This window comes from Monopterus albus, unplaced genomic scaffold, assembly GCF_001952655.1.
Source record: "Monopterus albus unplaced genomic scaffold, M_albus_1.0 scaffold207.1, whole genome shotgun sequence".
In the NCBI taxonomy this organism is placed as follows: domain Eukaryota; kingdom Metazoa; phylum Chordata; class Actinopteri; order Synbranchiformes; family Synbranchidae; genus Monopterus; species Monopterus albus.
Genome location: NW_018128087.1, coordinates 468,522 through 488,061, shown reverse-complemented (window position 1 = coordinate 488,061; position 19,540 = coordinate 468,522). Strand labels below are relative to the sequence as shown.

Here is a 19,540-nt window from a genome sequence, read left to right as displayed (position 1 = left end):
TCATAAACCACAAATACTGGTAGATGATCACTAATATCATTTATAAGTAATCCACTTGTCATTTTGCTGTCAATAACATTGGTAAGTATATTATCTATTAGTGTTGCATGCTGGGTTGTTAATCTACTTGGTTTTGTAATTTTTGGGTATAAACTGCATCTAGTTCAACAAATATAAATATTTAAAACACCTTGTGGTGCTTCTTGTTAAATTCTTTTTAAATTTTTTTTTTACCAGTGTTTCATTGTTAGCAGAACAAAACTGACAATCAGTCCTTTTGCCAAGCTATGTCATGCTGCTTATACTGAAGAAAAGCACTTCAGCACACACAAACACACAAGAACACACGCAAAGACTGCAATATTAAGTGTGAGCACAAACGCACTTCTGTACACATGCAACAAAAAACAGCAGTGGAAAGGCAAAGAAAACTGCGGCATAAAAGTGTTTTTTTTTTTTTTTTTTTTTTTTACACACATGGATTAACAATCCATTATTCATAGGCACAACAGGCTCGGAGAGTCAACACAAACACAGCTGTAACCTGATTCTGCTGCACTATAGCCTTGAAAGACACACAGACACTTAATGCTGACTTTCTGCTTTCTGACATCACACACAACCAGCACAGCATTTGCCAAAGCTCTTATACAGTGTTTATCTATACAGCTGATCAATACTACTGTAGAAGTACACTTAAAGCTCTATACACTATCTCCCAAGCCTGCAAAGGTCCATACTGCAGGAAATGAATAGAAGTGAAAAATCCAGTAGCAGAGCCTATAGCTGCTGTGAAATTTTAAATTCTGAACTACAGCAAACTTATCCACACTCCAGTCAAATCCAATATCAAAAGGAGTATTAAAACACATTCATACCTGTCGTGTTGGTTCCACAGAAATACATTCCTACCCATCTGCTCTTGTTTTGCATTCTGACAGGCGGTACAGTCACGACTCATACTCGCCACTTCGACAGGATATTCAATTAGACATCTTCTATTTCCCAACTTGCTCTTTGAACTATGCTACTGTTGTGGAAGGTTCAGATGAAATCTAGAGGCCCCCACATGCCAAAGTAAAATAGATGGGTAGCACTAAAACAACCCCCAACTCTGAATCAGAGGCATTTTTATAGGTAAATTACCTTATTTGTATTCAGGAAAAGTTTCAGGAGAAACAAATAACTGCCATTAGTCATCACAAAATACAAACCTAAACGCAGTGCATGTGCACGCACACACACACACACACACACGCACTTACCTGCTTATTTTACCTCCTTTGACACCGCTCTCCCCACACTTCCAAAAACTGTTACATGTGAGTCATGTTAATGTCAACAGCATCCATGTGCCCACAAGCAGACATGCACATACACACAAACATAAATGAATGACATCTTAAAAAACTGGAGGAACATTGAGAATGTGGCATGAATTATGCATTCTTCTACTCCCTTATCATCTAGCTGCATGTCTCTGTTTGTCAGTTTGGCATGTGTTTGCTTTGCATTCCTTTGGGACCTCAGATCCACCCTTGTGGAATGGTTATGGCCAATGGTGAGAAAAGACAAGGAGAGAGACAGATAGTGCAAGAAAGAGAGACATTGCAGGGATACGACAGACAGTTGTGTCTTACCATATTTGTGAGGGCACTCATTAACAAAATGCATTCCCTAGCTACTTACCCTAACCTAAACCTAATCCCAACCTTAAGACCTTAACCAAGTCTTAACCCTCAAACAACCCTTTGAAAGTGTGAGGATAAACTAAACTGTCCTTACAAAGTTATGCAGACATGTACACACAGAGACATTAACACAATGGCACAAAGGGAAGAGGGCCTTAGTGGCTGCATTTGTAGCAGACAGTGTAAATGTTTCATTACAGGGAATGCAGCTCCCTATATGCATACCGTCATCTCTGAGGTCTGCCCTGTGCCCTCTTGTCACGCTCGCTCGACACCCCCCTGCTTCATACAAACCTTCTATTTGACCCAGTGAAGGACAACAACCTCAGGCAGATACATAAGCTGTGACCACAAAGTACCTGCTTGTCTTCCCTGTCAGCCCCCGTTTCCTGTGTTTGTGTGTTCATGTGGATGTTCACCTTCACTAAGTGAGACACCGAGTGATTTTGACCCACTGCTCTCCCTTTGATAAGTGTATTTGGAACTGAACTCAATATAATGCAATCAAACTCAATCCCTAATCTGAGGTGCTGTGTATTGGCCAACTTTGTGAATTAGAAAACAACAACTGGCTTTGAACTGTAACTGATCACTCCTACTGTCGTTAAAACCACAGAGCTAAGGATGAAATGACTGGAATACTCACTTGAGTATTTCAGGCTAAACATCGACTCCCAAGCTAAAAACCTTTAGTTGTAGAATCCAAAAGTCAGAGAAACTCTGCCACATGTCTACTAAAACTAACCCTTCCAAGGACCCAAAAGCACAGCACATTTAAGTCTAGTGAGTGGAATTCCTTTATGTGTGTCTCTTTTTCTCTTATTGACTGCCTCACTATCTTTGCATCTATTTCTGACTTAACACCATTTCTCAAGCGACCACATTAAAGTGGCTTGTGGAATTAAACCAGTAGTGCAGCAATAAGCCCTTCTTCCACATCCGTCGTTTGTGTGTGTTTGCAGACATTTGTGGATGCTCTCCTATACTGATCAGCAGCCATGGTGACTCCTGATGTATCTCGGCCCAATGTGAACACTGAGAACTCAGACTGCAAAATCAAATCCTACTATATTTGTGAGGACACTCACTGATATAATGCATTCCCTAGACCTTTACCCTACCCATCACAACTAACTGTAACCAAATTCTATCATTAACCCTAAAACCAAGTCTTCACCCTGATAGAGTCCTTTGAAATTGTAACGTTTGGCTAAAGCCTGCCTTTCTGTCTGATACAATGGCCGCGATGTCAGATTACATGATTATAGTCATACACTCTTGAACGAGGGATATGACAGACTACGAGTTGGTACCCAACAAATCACAGCCTGCTGTTGTTCACAGCTTGGAGGAGCCAGGGACTAAGAGAATGTAAACACAAAATAGCCTATGTGGTGCGTGTGTGATACCGACTGCTTGTGTTCAAAGTCTGTGAACCTGTCTGTGGGTCGCATGAAGAGGGGAGCCTGTGTGTTGTCTATCCTTCACAGAGAACTTGAGGTAGCAGTAAAAAAAAATAAATAAAAAAAATCTGTGTTTTATTGGTAGTAAAACTGAAAAATAGCTTGCACACACTGACAGGGTAGCTACTTCACATGGTTTACTGTGAAAGTCAGTATGCTAATGTTAGCTGTATGACTGTGATATTTAATAAATATGGTTCAGTCCAACATGCCAAAGATATTGTGAACAGACTAGTGATCTGTGCTTCTGTTGGCCAGCATCGCTCTAAAGCGTCGTAGAAGTTAGGAAACTTAAAACTGTGACATGCTAAACTCTGCATCGGGATGATGTGAAACGTCCCAGATGCAGCATCAGCTGTCATTAACTATGACACACTATATAAGATAAAACAATCGACTGTCATGCCCAATGCCATTTGTCCATTTCAATGCTGTTATTGGGCTTAAATCGTGTAGTTTGAACTGGGTATAAAAATGTTCTCACAACCATGGCCTAAAGGTCAACACAATGTAGACATACATACACACACAAACACACACATATACATTTTTCAAAGAGGCTGCAACAACTAGATTAAATGTAGATAATAAATATGTTCCAATATGCCATTTAGAAGTATTCATGTGGTACATGCTTAAATAAATAGCCAAACACACACAAGGCAACTATAAGCATGTGTATAAAAGACGTAAGGAGACACAGGCTGCAAGGGAGATGAGGGGGTGAAAGCTGTGGAATGAAAGTGAAATTTGCAGTGCATCACAGTAGAGGCAGCAGTGCAACGGCTGAGCTGGGGGGACTAAAGCAAGATTTATATTCAGACGAGGACAAATCTTGGCAGGGATGGAGTACCTACAGTATGTTAAGAGGCTTGAGGAGAGGCGGGGAATTGTATTGATGAAGAAGTCCAGGAAAGATGTGAATGGGTGCAGGATTGTGGCCCCGTGGGGATGCTCTGGCTACGGCAGCGATATGGGGCTCAGACAGCAGATTAGTGTTTCTGCTCCATAATCAATTTGCTGTCTAGATCCCATTGCACATAACCCTAAACATCCACTCCTCACTTAATCCTACAAAATCTCTCTTCTCCTGCTCCTTCATTCTTCCTCCACCAGTTTCACTTCAGTTCTCTTTTTCCTGTTTACCCCACTCTTTGCTTCACCTTCAAAACTTAAGATGTCCAATCTCTATTGCTCAACCACCGTGCTGAACTTGAAGCTGTCCAGAAAATACCTTCCTTGATTTTTTCCAAACCTTCTCTTCCTCTAGGATTTCTCTCCAAAATATGTTTCATTTTCAACTAGCCACAGTAGACTCTGCACTCACTGTATTCTAGGGCAATATGAGGGAGTTTGGGAGTAATTATATCAGGATGTGTGCGTGTGTGTGTGTCTTTCCAGCTAGCTAGTTTGCCCTTGATCAAGAGCAAACGATTAGCTCCATCTCACCCTTGGGTCTAAGCATGCTGCCATATGCTCCAGAGCTTAAGGGTCAAAATACTGGCTGACAAATCAGTAACATATTACATGTTGGCACTGTGTGCCAGTACTGGTAATGATTTTTTTTTTGGTAAAGCAAAGCACATTAAACTTCAGATTTCCCACAGGCAGGCTATGGCTCAAAATCAACAGTATAAAGTGAAATTAAAAATTCAATTTACTGTAGACGCAGAGGCAAAATATGCATGTTGTTAATCAAAAGTGGATTTTGTTAAACATAGGCTCTATTCTTGTATTCAACCTCCAGAAAATAAGGTTCTTTTATCAGCAGACATGCTGGCATTTGCTCAAGGCGTCTGAATCTCTGTGTGTGAGTCTGTAGAGGGGAGAAGCACTTCGACACGAAAGCCTAGGGAGACAGCTAAAGGAGAGGCAAAGACAGCAGGTGGTGCTAGAAGTGCTCCTTCTTCAGATGAAGGAGGAGGAAAAGTTTTCATGACAACAGATCAATAAGTGTGAGACTGGAAGAGGACTATCCATATCAAAATGTCTGACAGAGACACAGACAAAGGCGAAAGGAAAAAAAAGTATATGACTATATCTGTCCAGACTAATTTCACACTCTCTCATGCCTGCGTGCTTTGGGAGAGTGGAAATGTAAATAATATGCTGCGTTAGACAGTGAGAAATGACACAACAGCTTGTCTTAGCACAAGTGCACATGTATAAGGTATGCATGCATATATATATAGTCTTATTCTTATATAGCGTTTTTCTGCACACTGAAGCACACTCAAAGCTCTTTACATTATTTCCCATTCACCTATTTGTACACACTCACACACCGGTGATATTATCAGGTTAAGAGATGACCCACTCTACCTCCTAAGCCAGTCATCTCGATATAAACGCACAGTCTTCTGACATTCCTCATGGGGACACTGAGTTACATTAACTCCCTAGAATTCACCTAACCTAACTTTAAACCAAAGTGTCACTCAAAAAAGAAATGATTTACGTGGTGCAGAGCAGCATCTGGTCCCCACAAGATAGGCTGATGCTCCACATCGTGAGTATGCAAACAGGTTTTGGTCCCTACAATATGTTTGGTCACCAGGTGTACACACAAACACTCCCAGCTAGAGCCTGTCAGCTACCGTCCACAGCCCTCTTCCTGGACCAGGAGGATTGTCACCTCTTCTGATTCCAGCAGGCACACACAGATGAGAGCTACTAATTGACAGACGTGACTCGCATGCGACTAGATTTTGGGGGGGAGCGGGGGGGGGGGAGTGACTCTGTATAGGTGACTCTGTTCTGTGTATATACGTTGTTTGAAAGAGTCAGTAAAAGGTGGAAGTGTAAGAGGACAAGAGACTTGGAGGGGGTGCGTCTTGTTATGCAAGATGAATATTTGCCAGTCTCGTAGTGGCTGATGGCACAAGAAACTGAGTGTGGTGGTTGTGAAGAGTCCTTAGTCGCCGCTAAACTATCTTGCGATAAGAAGGTGAACATGAATCATACAGGCAGTCTTACCTTGGCCTGGCCTCAACGTCGTCCTGAAAATGAGAGAGAGGGAGAGAGAGATAGAGAGACACAGAGAGAGAATTAAACATATTTACATTTTTTGCACAGGTGCTGCAGAAAACAAATGAAAGCAAATAAAAGGTAAACAACATAATTTACATCAACAACAACTTGGCCCACAGCTGGTGTGGCTCTAAATCTGACCAATTAATTTTCACTTTCATCCACCAGTTGTGCTCATGTATATTCATGAGCATTTAAAGGAGCAGTCTGGAACAAAGCACCTAGTGAGCCTCAAACTTCATTCATGTGCTGGCTTTTCGGCTTAAATTTTTAATTGGGGTTTAAAAGATTTTTCAATGTCAAAATGATGGACGTGATTTATTCACTTCTATTATGTGATACTTATGCAAACATTTCAAGCAAAAGGTTTATTGATGCGCCAAATGCAAATTTGGAGTATATTTCAAATTCTGTCAGTTCCTGCAAGATGTTAATGTATTATTCACAAGGCTTACCAGTAAGATTTATATTATAACTGTGAGTTTACAAATAGACCTGCATAGTCAGTGTTTAGCTTACCACACAGCTCCAGCATGCATGTCTCACACTTGCCGTCATGTACCATAGACAAACTATGTGTTCATATTTTAGAATATATGATCCGTGCTGGTCTTTTTCAGTCAAGAGGACCTTGAACACCAGGCAGCCTCGTTTGTTATCTTTAATATTCTGCTCAGCACTGATTGTACTGTCACACTCAACCTTGACTACCAGCCCTAAGATGGTTGCACCAGAAAGGGATATTGGCACTGTAAATAAGGGCAGAGACACCCCAAGCTGACATGAAAGAAACAGCAGCGATGAAGACCGACCTCTGCATCGCCTCATGTTGGCTTTGTGTGGGCCAGCTGGGTTGAAACAGTGGCACTTGAACGCACCACACAGACTGTAGCCAGTGGCCGACTAGCACGTACATTCTGTGCCTGGGTGACAGAAGTAACTCCCCCTACCAGCAGTTGGCGGTATCTGTATTCACCATTCAGAAAGGGAAAGAAGAAGAGCTAGAATGCAGAAGTATAAGCTATAAACAAAACACCTCAAGTTTAAAAGAGCTGCTGTTTATAGCTGCTTCTAAGTGAGAATATGTCTGATAAGAAGTTGCAAATGACACTGCCCGACTAGAGCCAACAGAACGGGAAGACGAGCCCCGACACACGCTCACTGACAGCCCGGTGATGGCTGATGGCGAGTCTCCGCCCTAACAGCATCTTGAAGGCAGTGGCTTGTTGGCAGCACAGCAGATGACATGAGAACTGATGAGTGGAGGCTGTGGGGCACTGACTGGCTGTATGCCTCGCTGACTCAGGTCTGGCTCTAAATGTAATTAGCTTCAGATCTGGACAAATACATAATTTCAAATACTGGAACTTGCTGAGACTTTTCTTGGTTTATCTTGTCAAACGCTTCAGTAGAATCAAAAAAATCAATTTGTGAAGTCAGGGTGCAAAACTGACATTTACCAAAGAAGTTCTCACTGGCTGCCTGTAAGGCTGCCTCCACACTAACTAGACGTGCAAACTTTAAAACACCTAAAACATTCCCTAGTTCAAGCCTGTTTGGACTATTCAGTGAAAGAAAATCAGACATCCGACTATTGAGTAAAATATTCTGTATGATATTTGCATGTTCCAGTGTTCAGCACTCATGATATATCATATTTCCAATAATACTGTACCAATGATTCCCCTAAAGAGACCATTTACAATCACCCTATGCTATAAATAATAGCAGGGTCTACATTGCTGGTGATCAGATGGAGTCAGATGGAGCTATGCATGCTAAATGTTAAACACCGAATAAAGCTGTACTGTACAAGTATCTGTCCACATTCTAACTGGCTGCATCCCATATCCGTCTAATTGAATTTTGTCAATGATTCTGTTTAAGTACATATTGAATTAGGTACAGATATGATATTTCTTTGAAATTTGTTTTATATATTGCAGCTTGTTAGAGCCCAATTATGTGCTTTGTTTTCATTTGGTCCAATTAAAGAGCTTTTTAGAGCCACCACCTACAAAACTGAAAGCCATATGCTGTTAGAAACAAGCTGACAGCTAGATAGCTTTTTCTGATTGTAATTACCCATCAAAAGGATACAGAAACATCATACCTTGAGGGCTGAATAATACTAATACTAATACTCGACATTTCCTGCATTATTCACATAGGCTAGAAATATTAATTTATTGTGCTCAAGTAAAAGCTGGTCCCTCAAAACTAAGAACAACTGAGACTCATGTCTGTCAACAGAAGCACCTTGATGCTGCTCCATTCATGATTTAAAAGCAATATCAACATCTGAGCACTTCACTGGTACAAAGTGTACCTCTGAAGCCCACGGGAGTTCACAATCAGCTACTATAATCATTTATTGATAAATGATCAGTTTTTTGTTTGTTTTCAAATGGTTTAAAAAGAAAACGATTCCTCAACATGCATTTATGGTAAAAATGTGCAAACCTGAAACAAACTGCACCGGAAAAGAAAAAAGAATTAAAAAAAAAAGTCTTAGAACCGAGCTTGAGCTTATTTAAAGGTAAAGCCACCAGACAAAAGGCTGCATCGTTTGAGATCAGCCACTGGGCAGTTCATTGTGACCTGGGTCACAACTGACACAGGGTTGGGTCACTGGTGCAGACTTCCTGGAGAATGAGGGTTCTTGGCTTTGCTTCAGTGCTAGGAGTCCTTTATAACTTAAACAGTGGTGATGCTCTTCTAAACAAATTCACAAACTAAAGGAACCTTACAGAACCTCATTAGTCATACTGTGACGCTGTGGTCCAGCACAACTGCACAATAAAGTAGGCAATGAAGACACAAGTGTACTTGCAAGTACAAAGGCACATGTGCAGAAGCATACGTGCAAAGTTTATACTGTGTATATTTCTCAATGAAAAAGTGAAGTTCAGTGGTCTATGCTACCCACCGTTGTTTAAAAGTTATTACATATAATTAGAAATTCTAGCTACAGAATATGTCTACACCATTCTGTACACACCTGACTATGACTACTTTGAAAGGCAAAACAATCCTTCTGTGTTTGTGCGTCCTGCCAAGTGACACACCGATGTTTTTAATTAATGCATGGTGATGAGTGAATTTTTAAGTAAACGCACTGTGTGACCGTCCAAATTAATACCTATTTGCACTTATTAATGAAAATGTGGAGGCTGAGCAGTGTGATAATAAATGAACTCAGACTGAGACAAAGTCTCTTAACATAGCCTCCATGTAGTTGCCACTGCTTGGTCGATTTTCTGAAAGCTTTTCCATCTCATCATACGGATCGTGTGTGTGTGTGTGTGTGTGTGTGTGTGTGTGTGTGTGTGTGTGTGTGTGTATGTGTCTACACCTTTGTGTTCTTGCAGCTGCATTTAAAGAAAGATGGGAGAACCAGTGGTAATTAGTTTGACCTTAAGCAAGAAGGCTCACCTCGGTTATGTGGTTTATTCTTTGGGTAGCAGATTAAAGGATGGGTTTTATGCAGGTGAAAAACATTTCACATCATAGTTGCTCCATCCCACGTCATACGGCTGCAGGGCGCAAGCCTGATATTCTTACATAGGGGCGGCAACTGTGGTGCGGTGGGTGGCATTCAAAGTGTCCTTGGGTAAGACACTGAACCCCCCCGTTGCCCCCGATGGTTAGAGCCATCGGCTGAGTTGGCGCCGCAAATGGTTGCCATTGGTTCTGTACTGGAAACAAATTCCTTGTGTGTGTAACATACTTGGCCATACATTAATTCTATTTTTTTTTCTATTTTATAGCAGCAATCGTTTTTCTGACTTGGCTATGAAACTGCTAGTCTCTGTTTTTTTGCAAAAAGTTGGCACAAGAGTACTTCCAGAAAGTGTCGACGGCTATAACTGCAGCTCTCTGGCAAACAGGATTAGATTGTGCTTTACAAAAGGAATAGGAAAACAAAAACCTGAAAAGAAAACGGGGTATACACACACACATGTACTTTCATTTGAACAGAGCCACTACCTTTGGCTCTGAATTCATGTTTGAGTCACTTATTCTCTGAAAATCTGTGCATCTAAAAATTCTTATACAGCTGACAAAAAAAATGCTGCAAGTGGACTTGATACATCTCTTTCATCCAGCAGCTGTTTTGGTAACCCCATATACACTCACTTTAAATCTCAGTTCGCTCAACTCACTCTGAATTGTGCGTATCAACATACACACAACAGGATACACAGTTGCTGTATACGTACCTCACAACACCTACAAACACTTCTCCAATGACCATACATCTCCAATAAACACTAACCAATATTTAGCCCGGCAATAGCAAACACATGAGAGCTAACAAGAAAACCACTGCCTCACCATGGAATCATTTCACAGTTAGAAAAGCAATTTGCACATTAACTACCATCGTTACTGCAGCCCCCTGGTCCTACACAGCATTTGCACAAGGCACTCAAGCCTCCCTTCTTGACTGTGGTGACTACAGTATAACAAGAGACAAATGGACCAATGGGATATTTTGATATGGGGCCTATGAACATTAAAAGCCTCCTCTTCAATGTTCAAATGAGAGGATGAAGGAGTCAAGTACACAGATATTAAGTGATATAAGTGCTTTAAGATGGACTGCACTTCCATTATGTTCATGTGCATGCAAAGAATAAATTATAAACTGTATGTACATACAAACTCTGATGTGAACAGGACTTTGGCATGAGATGATAACATGGCTACTGGGCTTGTGTTTAAAAAGAGCAGGAACTGTGTATTCAGCTGCTGTGTTCATAAGATACACATACTTTATCCAGTGGACAAATACAGCTACGCTTGTGCTTCATCAGCCAACAGCTTAGGATTTATTTTCATCTAACTACCTGTATCATCACACAGAGGTAACTGTATGAAAGGAAAACTGTATTTCTCTACATGAACATAGCCCCAGATAGATGCAGCCAGTCTATCCTATGGTGGCACCTGTTCACCATATCCGGTTTGCACTAGCAGGTGTCCACAGTAATAATAGTACACTGAGGAGTAATTCTGGATAAATGTGTCTTTTCTGCATCTGGGTCAACCTTCTGCATGATCACCCTGTTAAACTACAGCAACTGGGTTCTGTTTCATTCCACAGAACCACAGTTACATTCGTAACTTCCGTTATGCAGCTGACATGTGTAGGGCCAAAAAAAAAAAAAAAAAAAAAAAAAAAGTGCAGGTGTTGTTCAAATTGTGAACATGAGCAACCATGAAGAGAGTCAAATGGCCACATATAACAATGACACTGTGGCAAAGAGGGGTCACACCACATCTGTGATTTGGAAACGGTTCCGATTTTTAAAGCTGGATAAACAGCTTTAGAAACAAAACTATCCATTTAAAAATTTGACGTTACTATTGCACTATCCCGGTATAAAGTAAGTTGAACTGCTAGGTCTAGCACCAAAGACTGTTGTGGTAACTTCAATCCAAACTGCATCATCAGTATCAAATTATTGGTTTAAAAATAAATGATAGTTTAGAACTATAACAAACATTGTGATTCATGTAGGATTAAATGAAATTCAAATAAGGGTGACCCTGTGGAGCTTTCTTGTTCACATCCATGTGTACTTCTAAGAAACATATTGAATGTTTCCTTCTTTATTAATAGTATTAAATATATTGAGATAATTATTGATATGGATCAATATGAAAAGAAATCATAATAGTTATGCCTACATGGCCTAGCTCTAGCACCAAGTCTTTAGCAGCAACAGCATTTTTCAGTTAGGCTATGTCACTATGAAATGAAGCCAGGTTTGAGGTGCCACTGCTGTTTGTCCTATGTTATAATTTAAATCATCGATAATAACTATTTACAGCCTGCACCATACAGTTGGCTACACATGATCTGCAACAAAACAGCTTTGTGCTGGCTCGCAAATTGTTTGTAACTGTTTATTGACAAGAGAAATAACAGCCCCATTTTACAAGACTGCCCTTAGTAACAACTCTGGCAGCAGACTACTGTGTTTGAAGTTTTTAATTAATTAAATATTGACCCTGTTTGCTTCTATTAGTGCAAAGTGCTTACAACATACTGCATGATGCAACATTATGTTGTCATTTAGGGTGTGAGCTTCACTCAGATATGGCTTCTGGATCTGCTGCTCTTATTTCTCTTTCATTTTCGGAAATGCTTTCAAGTCTTACAAGCTTTGGTTCACAACAAGCCAAAATGCAGATGTAAATTAGGATAAGGATAATCAGGATAATCACCTTTATTTGGCCAAGTATGTTACACACACATGGAATTTGTTTCCGGTACAGAACCGAGTCAGCCATCTGCGGCGCCAACTCACACTGATGGCTCTAACCATTGGGGGCAACTTGGGGGTTCAGTATCTTGCCCAAGGACACTTTGACATATGGACTGCAGGCACCGTGATTTGAACCTCCAACCCTCTGGTTGGGAGACGACTGCTCTACCTACTGAACCACAGTCACCCCCAATTTGTTACTTGGTGCCCAGTTTTAAACCAATTCCCAATATAATTGGTCACATGAATTAAAAGAGAATTAGAAAGCCTAACTTATACACTGACTGCAACTTACTATATACTAGATGACCATAACTGAGCAAGTTTAACACTACATCAGATCTGTGTAGTGTATGCATTGTGTATTAACAGTTTAAGAAGCATAAGGACAGTAAGCAAGGAGTGAAATTCTTCTCACCAGGACTCTGTGGGCTACTCCGGGCTTTGCTGCGAGGACCTCTGCTATCGCTGGGGGACCAATTGCCTGTGCCTCAGCTTGTTCCAGCAGGTACAGCTGGTGTGTGATGTTGGCCATCTCCTCCTGCAGCCGCTCAGTCTGGACAGTGATTTCTGTGATCTTCTCAGCGGCGGACGCTGTCAGGAAAGCCTCTTTGAGGGCTACCAAGGGAAGGGTCCGCTTCTCCTCCAGACGCACCAATTTTCGGAGCTCATCAAACTGGCTGTTCACATAGGCCTCCAACTCTTCTGTAGACATCTAGGATATGCAGATCAGTTACAGGAGACAGAGAAGAAGAGGGTGAATTTAAGCAGAGATTTTAGATTCAAGTCCATAACTTATGAAGATGGAAACAGACAATGGGCTGCCATTTCAAATAGGGCTGAATACAGTGTGTGTATGAATCACTGAGAATAACTCATAAAACAGAAAAACACAGACAGACATTAATTTCAGAAAAGTCAAGATGAGATGACAATAAAACTGCACTTGTAAGAAGTGAATATCTGAATATCCAGTGTTAAAACATAGAGATGCATATGGAATGACCACAGTATACTAGGGGAGACGGAAATCTCTGTCTTTTACTTTCACAAGTGAATATTATTTTTATGCCCACTGGTCTCTATCATGCAGTAGTTAACTGATACCATGAAGGAGATCCCAGGAGGAAAACTACCTCGTCCCAGCTGTAGACAGAGAAATCGGAGACTCCTTCTACCACAGCAAGCCATCTGCTTGGCTTTCAGGGCAAATGAACTGCTCACTGAGATACCTTTTCAATTCTGTTCCATGTCTCTTGATGAGGATCTCTTTAGCTATGATTCATTACATTACAACCCCTCAATAAACAGATGACTTTCTACAGTTCTTCCCACTGAGATGCTCCACTTCCAGTGCATATACTGTTATAAGATAAAACACCCCAAAGTCCCTTGTCATATTCTCTACTCCTGAATTTGTTACAATCGCTTCAATCTATGAATATAAGCCATTGCATTCTGCTTTTCCCTTAAGATGAACTTCACTCTCTTCCTTTCCATCTGTTTCCCCTCAGCTTCCCTCTCTCCAGTGAAGCAAGGAATCGTCTGTCTTTACTAAAGGTGGCAGAGCCCCGGCCCCTGAGGGCCCAAAGTTTTATCATTTATTTGCCATTTCTGCACAAGCAATCAGACTCTCCAAACTGCTTATTAAACCAGGCAGAAGAAGTAACATTTTTAATTTACTTTCTTTGTATGAGCAGAGAAGAGCCTGCATGTCATTCATTCTCATTCAGACAGAGAATTAGTTGACATCTAATTGGAAAGCGGAGAGTCCTTTTCTCATTTTGCTTCACTAAAGTCAATGCCCTAAATAAATGTCTGACAGATGAGGAACAGCAGACTACAAATGATTTGGACTAGCAACATGTTCCATTACTTACAGATATGCAAATGAAATATATCTGTAAATGTAGCAGACTGGAAAGAATGAAAAAGCATTTTCCAAATCAACTGTATCTTTCTGTCTCTGAAATGAAGTTCTTATACTTTAAAACCCAAAAGCAATAAAAGGAAATGCTCAAATATAATAAATCTTTACTAAAGTGCAATAGAGGCTGAAGACTCATCATTTTAAAAGTCAGCCCTTAACATTCAAAAACACATTAGGAAATGACAAGGCAGAATGTTTAAGCTGCTCCTCGTGTTTTTAATCCTCTGACGTCTTGCTCCAAGTTGCCTGTGAACAAATATCAACAAATTCAATAGTCAAGTCCAATTCCCCCAAATCTAACTGACCCTGTCAAACTTTTATTTCTAATAGTTTTGACATATGCTAGGCATTTGCTTTTATTAGTAGTTGGCCAAACTACTGGCATCTATAAATTCATTAACAACAAGCAGCAGCAGTACTTACTTCATCAGCAGATTCCATGTCAGCCATAGCTTCAGCATTCAGCTGTCATCATAAATACTCATGAAGGGCCAAACTTTAGTGAGAATATTTCCTTAAATGGCTAGTCTATCTGTGCCAAAGTGAGACAATCTAACTTTTAAAGTAAGAAATAAAAAAAACAACTCAGTACACACCTGTTAATCAAAAGAAAATCTGTATCTGCATATTTTGTTCCTTTATGGTCACAGCAAATTTCAGACAATAGAAAGAAGGCGGTTAACATAAATCATAAAGAACAACAATGGTACCCAAAAGCAAAGTTAAAGCACAAATAGGGTGGACAGAACTGAAACATAAAACCTGTCCTCTTCAGTATCTTATCTGTCATCAATCTGACACAGTCCATCACATCTCGACATCTCCGTGACCTCCTGCCCCCCATCATCTCCCTGTGGCTTCACTGATGGGAGCTGTGATCCCCTGTCAGTGTCTTTGTGTTTGGACCTTTCACTTAGCGACAAAGTTTTTCAGAATTGGCCAAGGAAGGAGCATACATGCTAATCTTCATTTGCATTGCCGCAAGCCGAGGCCACAAAATGAGGCCTTGGGAAAGACCGCAGCACACTGCTTACAAGGGCAGAGTTGGAGTAAGGACGAGGAATGAGAGTGAGAGTACAGGCAGAGGTAGGACATGAGGCCAGCAGGTTAAGACAACTCAGTTCTTTTTAAGCAAAGGTAGAACATTAGGAAAGTGGATTATAATGGCCAAATTCTTTTTCATTCACGTTTCTAACATGCTTTGTGTCATTACTATAGAATCTTCACTGAGAAATTCAAAGGATGTTAATGCAAACAAATGAAAAACTGAAAAGACCTATGTCAGTTCAGACCTCATGCAATCTAAAGTCAGGCCAGTTGACCAGAATGGTTATTTAATTCCTTTGCTTTATGGAAAATGAAACTCAGAGAGGAAGAAAAACAACTCCATACGAATGAAGATGTTTCTTCAGAAAGCTAGGATCTATTGTTTTCTAAAAAATAAGAAACACTTCAAGTTATTACAAAGTAGCAACACAAATAACAAACTTCACACACCAGTGTACTGAGTGGCTACAAAGAAGGTTGAGTTACACAGTGTTGCTGCAGAAGAAGAACCAAAACCCTGAAAACAGATCACTGCTTTACTCTGGTGAGACATCAGAATACACTAAAATGGAAATCCAAGGTAAGACAAAAACACCTGACACAAATATCAAAGTAACCTCAGCTTTTATTCATCTGAACCTTTTCAGCTGCACAGACATTCCATCATCACATCTGCTTTCTCTGGACAAAAGCATTTTAGTTTCTAGTTAGCTCCCAAAGTTTCAAGAAAAATAAAGCACATGTTATTTGAAATGACATGATGTCCAAGACATCTAGGATTTACTGGTTCATACAGCGGTGCATGTCGCTGCTTTGTAAAGGAATGTACCGTAAATCCTTCTTAAGGGAATAATTCAGATGGTTAGCTTTCTTTGCATGTTCTCAATACCAAATCAGAGCTGGTTCTGCTGCTTATTCAGTGCCCTGTTTTGTGCGATGCCCTTTAAAAAATGGCCTAAAAAGCATTAATAGAACATTAGGAGTAAATGGATTTGAACTGTCCTTGCCCTTGGCAACAGTGGCCCTGTTCCAAGTGAACACTGCTCTCTACTATGCTCTCTTATCTCTTTCAGAAATTAGAATCTCTAATTTAACACAAAACTACAAAGTCAATCTGAGCAACACCGGGTCTCCAAAGGTCATGCAAAGTAATATGTCATGAGGAAGTAAGAGAAATTTAAACAAAGAAAGGAAAAAATGAGACAGAGGTTCTTTGGTTTTATAACAGAGTTTCAATACAGAGCACCGCTTTTCTGGTTTTGAGAATAAGGCAATGTCAGCCAAGCAACTTTCTGGGGAATGATACAGTGTATTCAATTAAAATTACTGTGAGTGGAGATAAAAAGTGAACGACAGCCTTGAAGAGCAATAGGAGAGCAGGTAGAGAGAGGAAAAGAAGGTGAGGGGGAAAAAAGGGATGCGGTAGATGAGGACAACAAAAAGCTGGATGAATAAATCCAACAACAACAGCCAAGTCTTTTCATGCCTCTCCCGTCTGTTCGTCAGCCTTGGCTTCCTAAGACAGCTTTAATGTGTCTACTGCTCTTGTAGATTTTATGAGGCAGGGAAAAAGGATGTAGCCACTGCACACACATACATATTTGTAACTGGCTAATGTTGCCATGCCGCTTCAAGATACTGGCCTCTTCTTCATGCAAACAGCATGTGCCCCAGAGAGTGAGTAAATAAAACATGAGAACATGAGAAATATGCCGACTACCTGCTGCATTAGTCTCAAACAGTAACCTGTTTCACCAGTCTTTTCCAGCTCTCTGACGTTAGGTAAGGCTAGCCGACTGGCTGAGTGACAGACAGCTGTCTATGCCACTCATGTTACGTTATGCTTCTGGTCCTCCATTAATATGTACGCAGCTTCATCACTGTGTTTTGCATTATATTCCATTCCCCAGTGGAGATAACGGCTCTGAGCCCCACATAATAATAATCCCCACACCTGCAGCAATGTACTTAATTAAGCAGAACAGATTTAATAAGCAAACAGCAGCTAAGGGTTAAATCTTTCATCCACCCCTCGCCTCCTCGCAGACACACCTGCTCCTCTATGAAGTCTTTTAGGATGTAAATACAATGCAATTGAACCTCCACCGATTTCCGTTTGCCTCTCTGTCTCTCACACAAACACACAACTTTCCTCATCAGGAGAAGTCCCTGATGGTTGCCTGTCATGCATATTAAGAAATGCTGACATTTGAGAGTGCAGACAAGACATTCCAATAAATCCACATAATGGTCTCTAACGCAGCGCCCTGTGAAGGAGCAGGTAAGTGGTTTCCACCTCTACAGTGAACAGCACAAGACTAAATGTCCAGGAAGTCCTTGGGGCAGCATTGATATTTCAATATGCTAATAGGCATGAACTCGGGGTGGGGTGCCGGCTGCCAGAGAAAAAAAAGTGTTACCACTCAGAGGCCAGTCAAATTAACCTCTTCCATTATGCCACTGTGCTTGGGTCACATCTCTGCAGGTACTGAGCAATGCTCCTGCGTGCCAGTACTCTCCGACAGGTTCAGACGCAGTTATAGAAGCAGAGCAAAAGGCAGAACAGGAGCTGCCTTGGTGGTTGAGAGAGCCGGTGCAGCCACTGTCAAATAGTTGAGACACACAATATTGTACATCCAAGATGCTGCTTCTCACTATTACATTTCTCAAAGCACAACACGTAACTATCGGTGGTCAGGTTTCATCTTCAGTGGCAGAACATGCCCCACTGTGGCATTAGTAACAGAAATACAGCCACCACTTTCAAGGATGACTTGTCATGAAAATTCAGTTTGCAGATTTTGAGGCTGGGGTGACATTAGGAGGAAGGTGGCCGTGAGTGAAATACACCAGTAACCCTGCTTCCAGAAATGGAATAAGGTTATGATCATTATTTCATCCTGTGGCCCTGTTTTCCTGTATTTGCTTCATATGACTGACATATAACAAACATCTCTCAATAACTACCCTGCAAACTGGTTTTTGCACAAGGCACCACAATAAGTGTACAACTGCCTTCAGTATAAAACTGAGGTCAACCCTGGTGGCATGAGTATAGAGATGTGTGTGTGTGTGTGTGTGTGTGTGTGTGTGAGTGGATGTAACAACACCTCATTACCACTGGTGGAAGAGGTACAATGTAAAAACACTCAATCCAATTCAAAATGTTACTCAAGTACAAAAGTATGAGCACCAAAGTTCTACTTAAAGTACCAAAAGTAGAAGTTGGAGATCATATAAAGTACCAAAAGTAGAAGTAGTCACTATGTGTGAATTTCCCACTAGGGATCAATTAACTCATTATTATACTGTATTTTGTGTAGTGTAAAGTAAGTAGTAACTGAAGTTATCTAATAAATGTAGTGGACTATAGGTATAATTTTTGTCTCTAAAATGTAGTGAAGTAGCTGAAAATTAAAATACTTGAGTAAAATAGAGATACTTTAAAATTGTACTTAAGTAAATGTATTTAGGTACTATCCACCTCCGGTCATTAGTAGGGTCGTTTTTGAGGCTGTAATAAAAATAAGTGTTATATTGAAGTTCATGATAATAAACTGTGTTTTAAATATTTTGTCCACTTCATTTATTTATATGGAGGGGTAAAAAAAAAAAAAGTACCCTTCACAGTTCAACACAATGTATAATACACTGTATCTGCAGTCTAAGCACAAGACCGAATACAAGTAGGCATTGTCAACCTTTCAAGTTTGACAGTGGTTTTAAAAAAAAGCTGCAGTATATTCAGGATTCCCCTGATTTATACATGACAATGCCTAAATCACATTCTCTAACAAAATACAACCCGCGACTGAGCACGTAAGTGCTGAGTCAACAGAATGATAGCTGAAATCTGAAAACGACATGACTCAGTAATCACACAATGATGCCATCACTCCTATGCAGAAACCCAATAGGCAAGATGTGTGGTCTGTAAATGGGACAGTGTGATTAATATATGGATTGAAATTATTGGCTTTCATGTTTACTACCTAATGCGTTTATGGCAATCTCTTTCTAATCCCTCTCTATCTCAATTCTAGACCGCTGCATTTCCTCCGTTGCACTGCTTAATGCCAATGAATTAACGACTAGTGGCTC

General features: G+C 40.5%; 1 protein-coding gene across 2 annotated transcripts in view; it reads right to left on the bottom strand.

The window, feature by feature from the left end:
- Positions 1 to 19,540, bottom strand: part of trim44 (tripartite motif containing 44) — a 45,546-nt gene that overhangs the window by 21,894 nt on the left and 4,112 nt on the right. For both annotated transcript variants that reach the window (XM_020618560.1, XM_020618561.1), the window contains exons 4-5: positions 12,881 to 13,177; positions 6,131 to 6,153 (exon numbers count right to left, since the gene is read on the bottom strand). In XM_020618560.1, the coding sequence (XP_020474216.1) occupies positions 6,131 to 6,153; positions 12,881 to 13,177 (320 nt within the window). The remainder of the gene's footprint in view (positions 1 to 6,130; positions 6,154 to 12,880; positions 13,178 to 19,540) is intronic.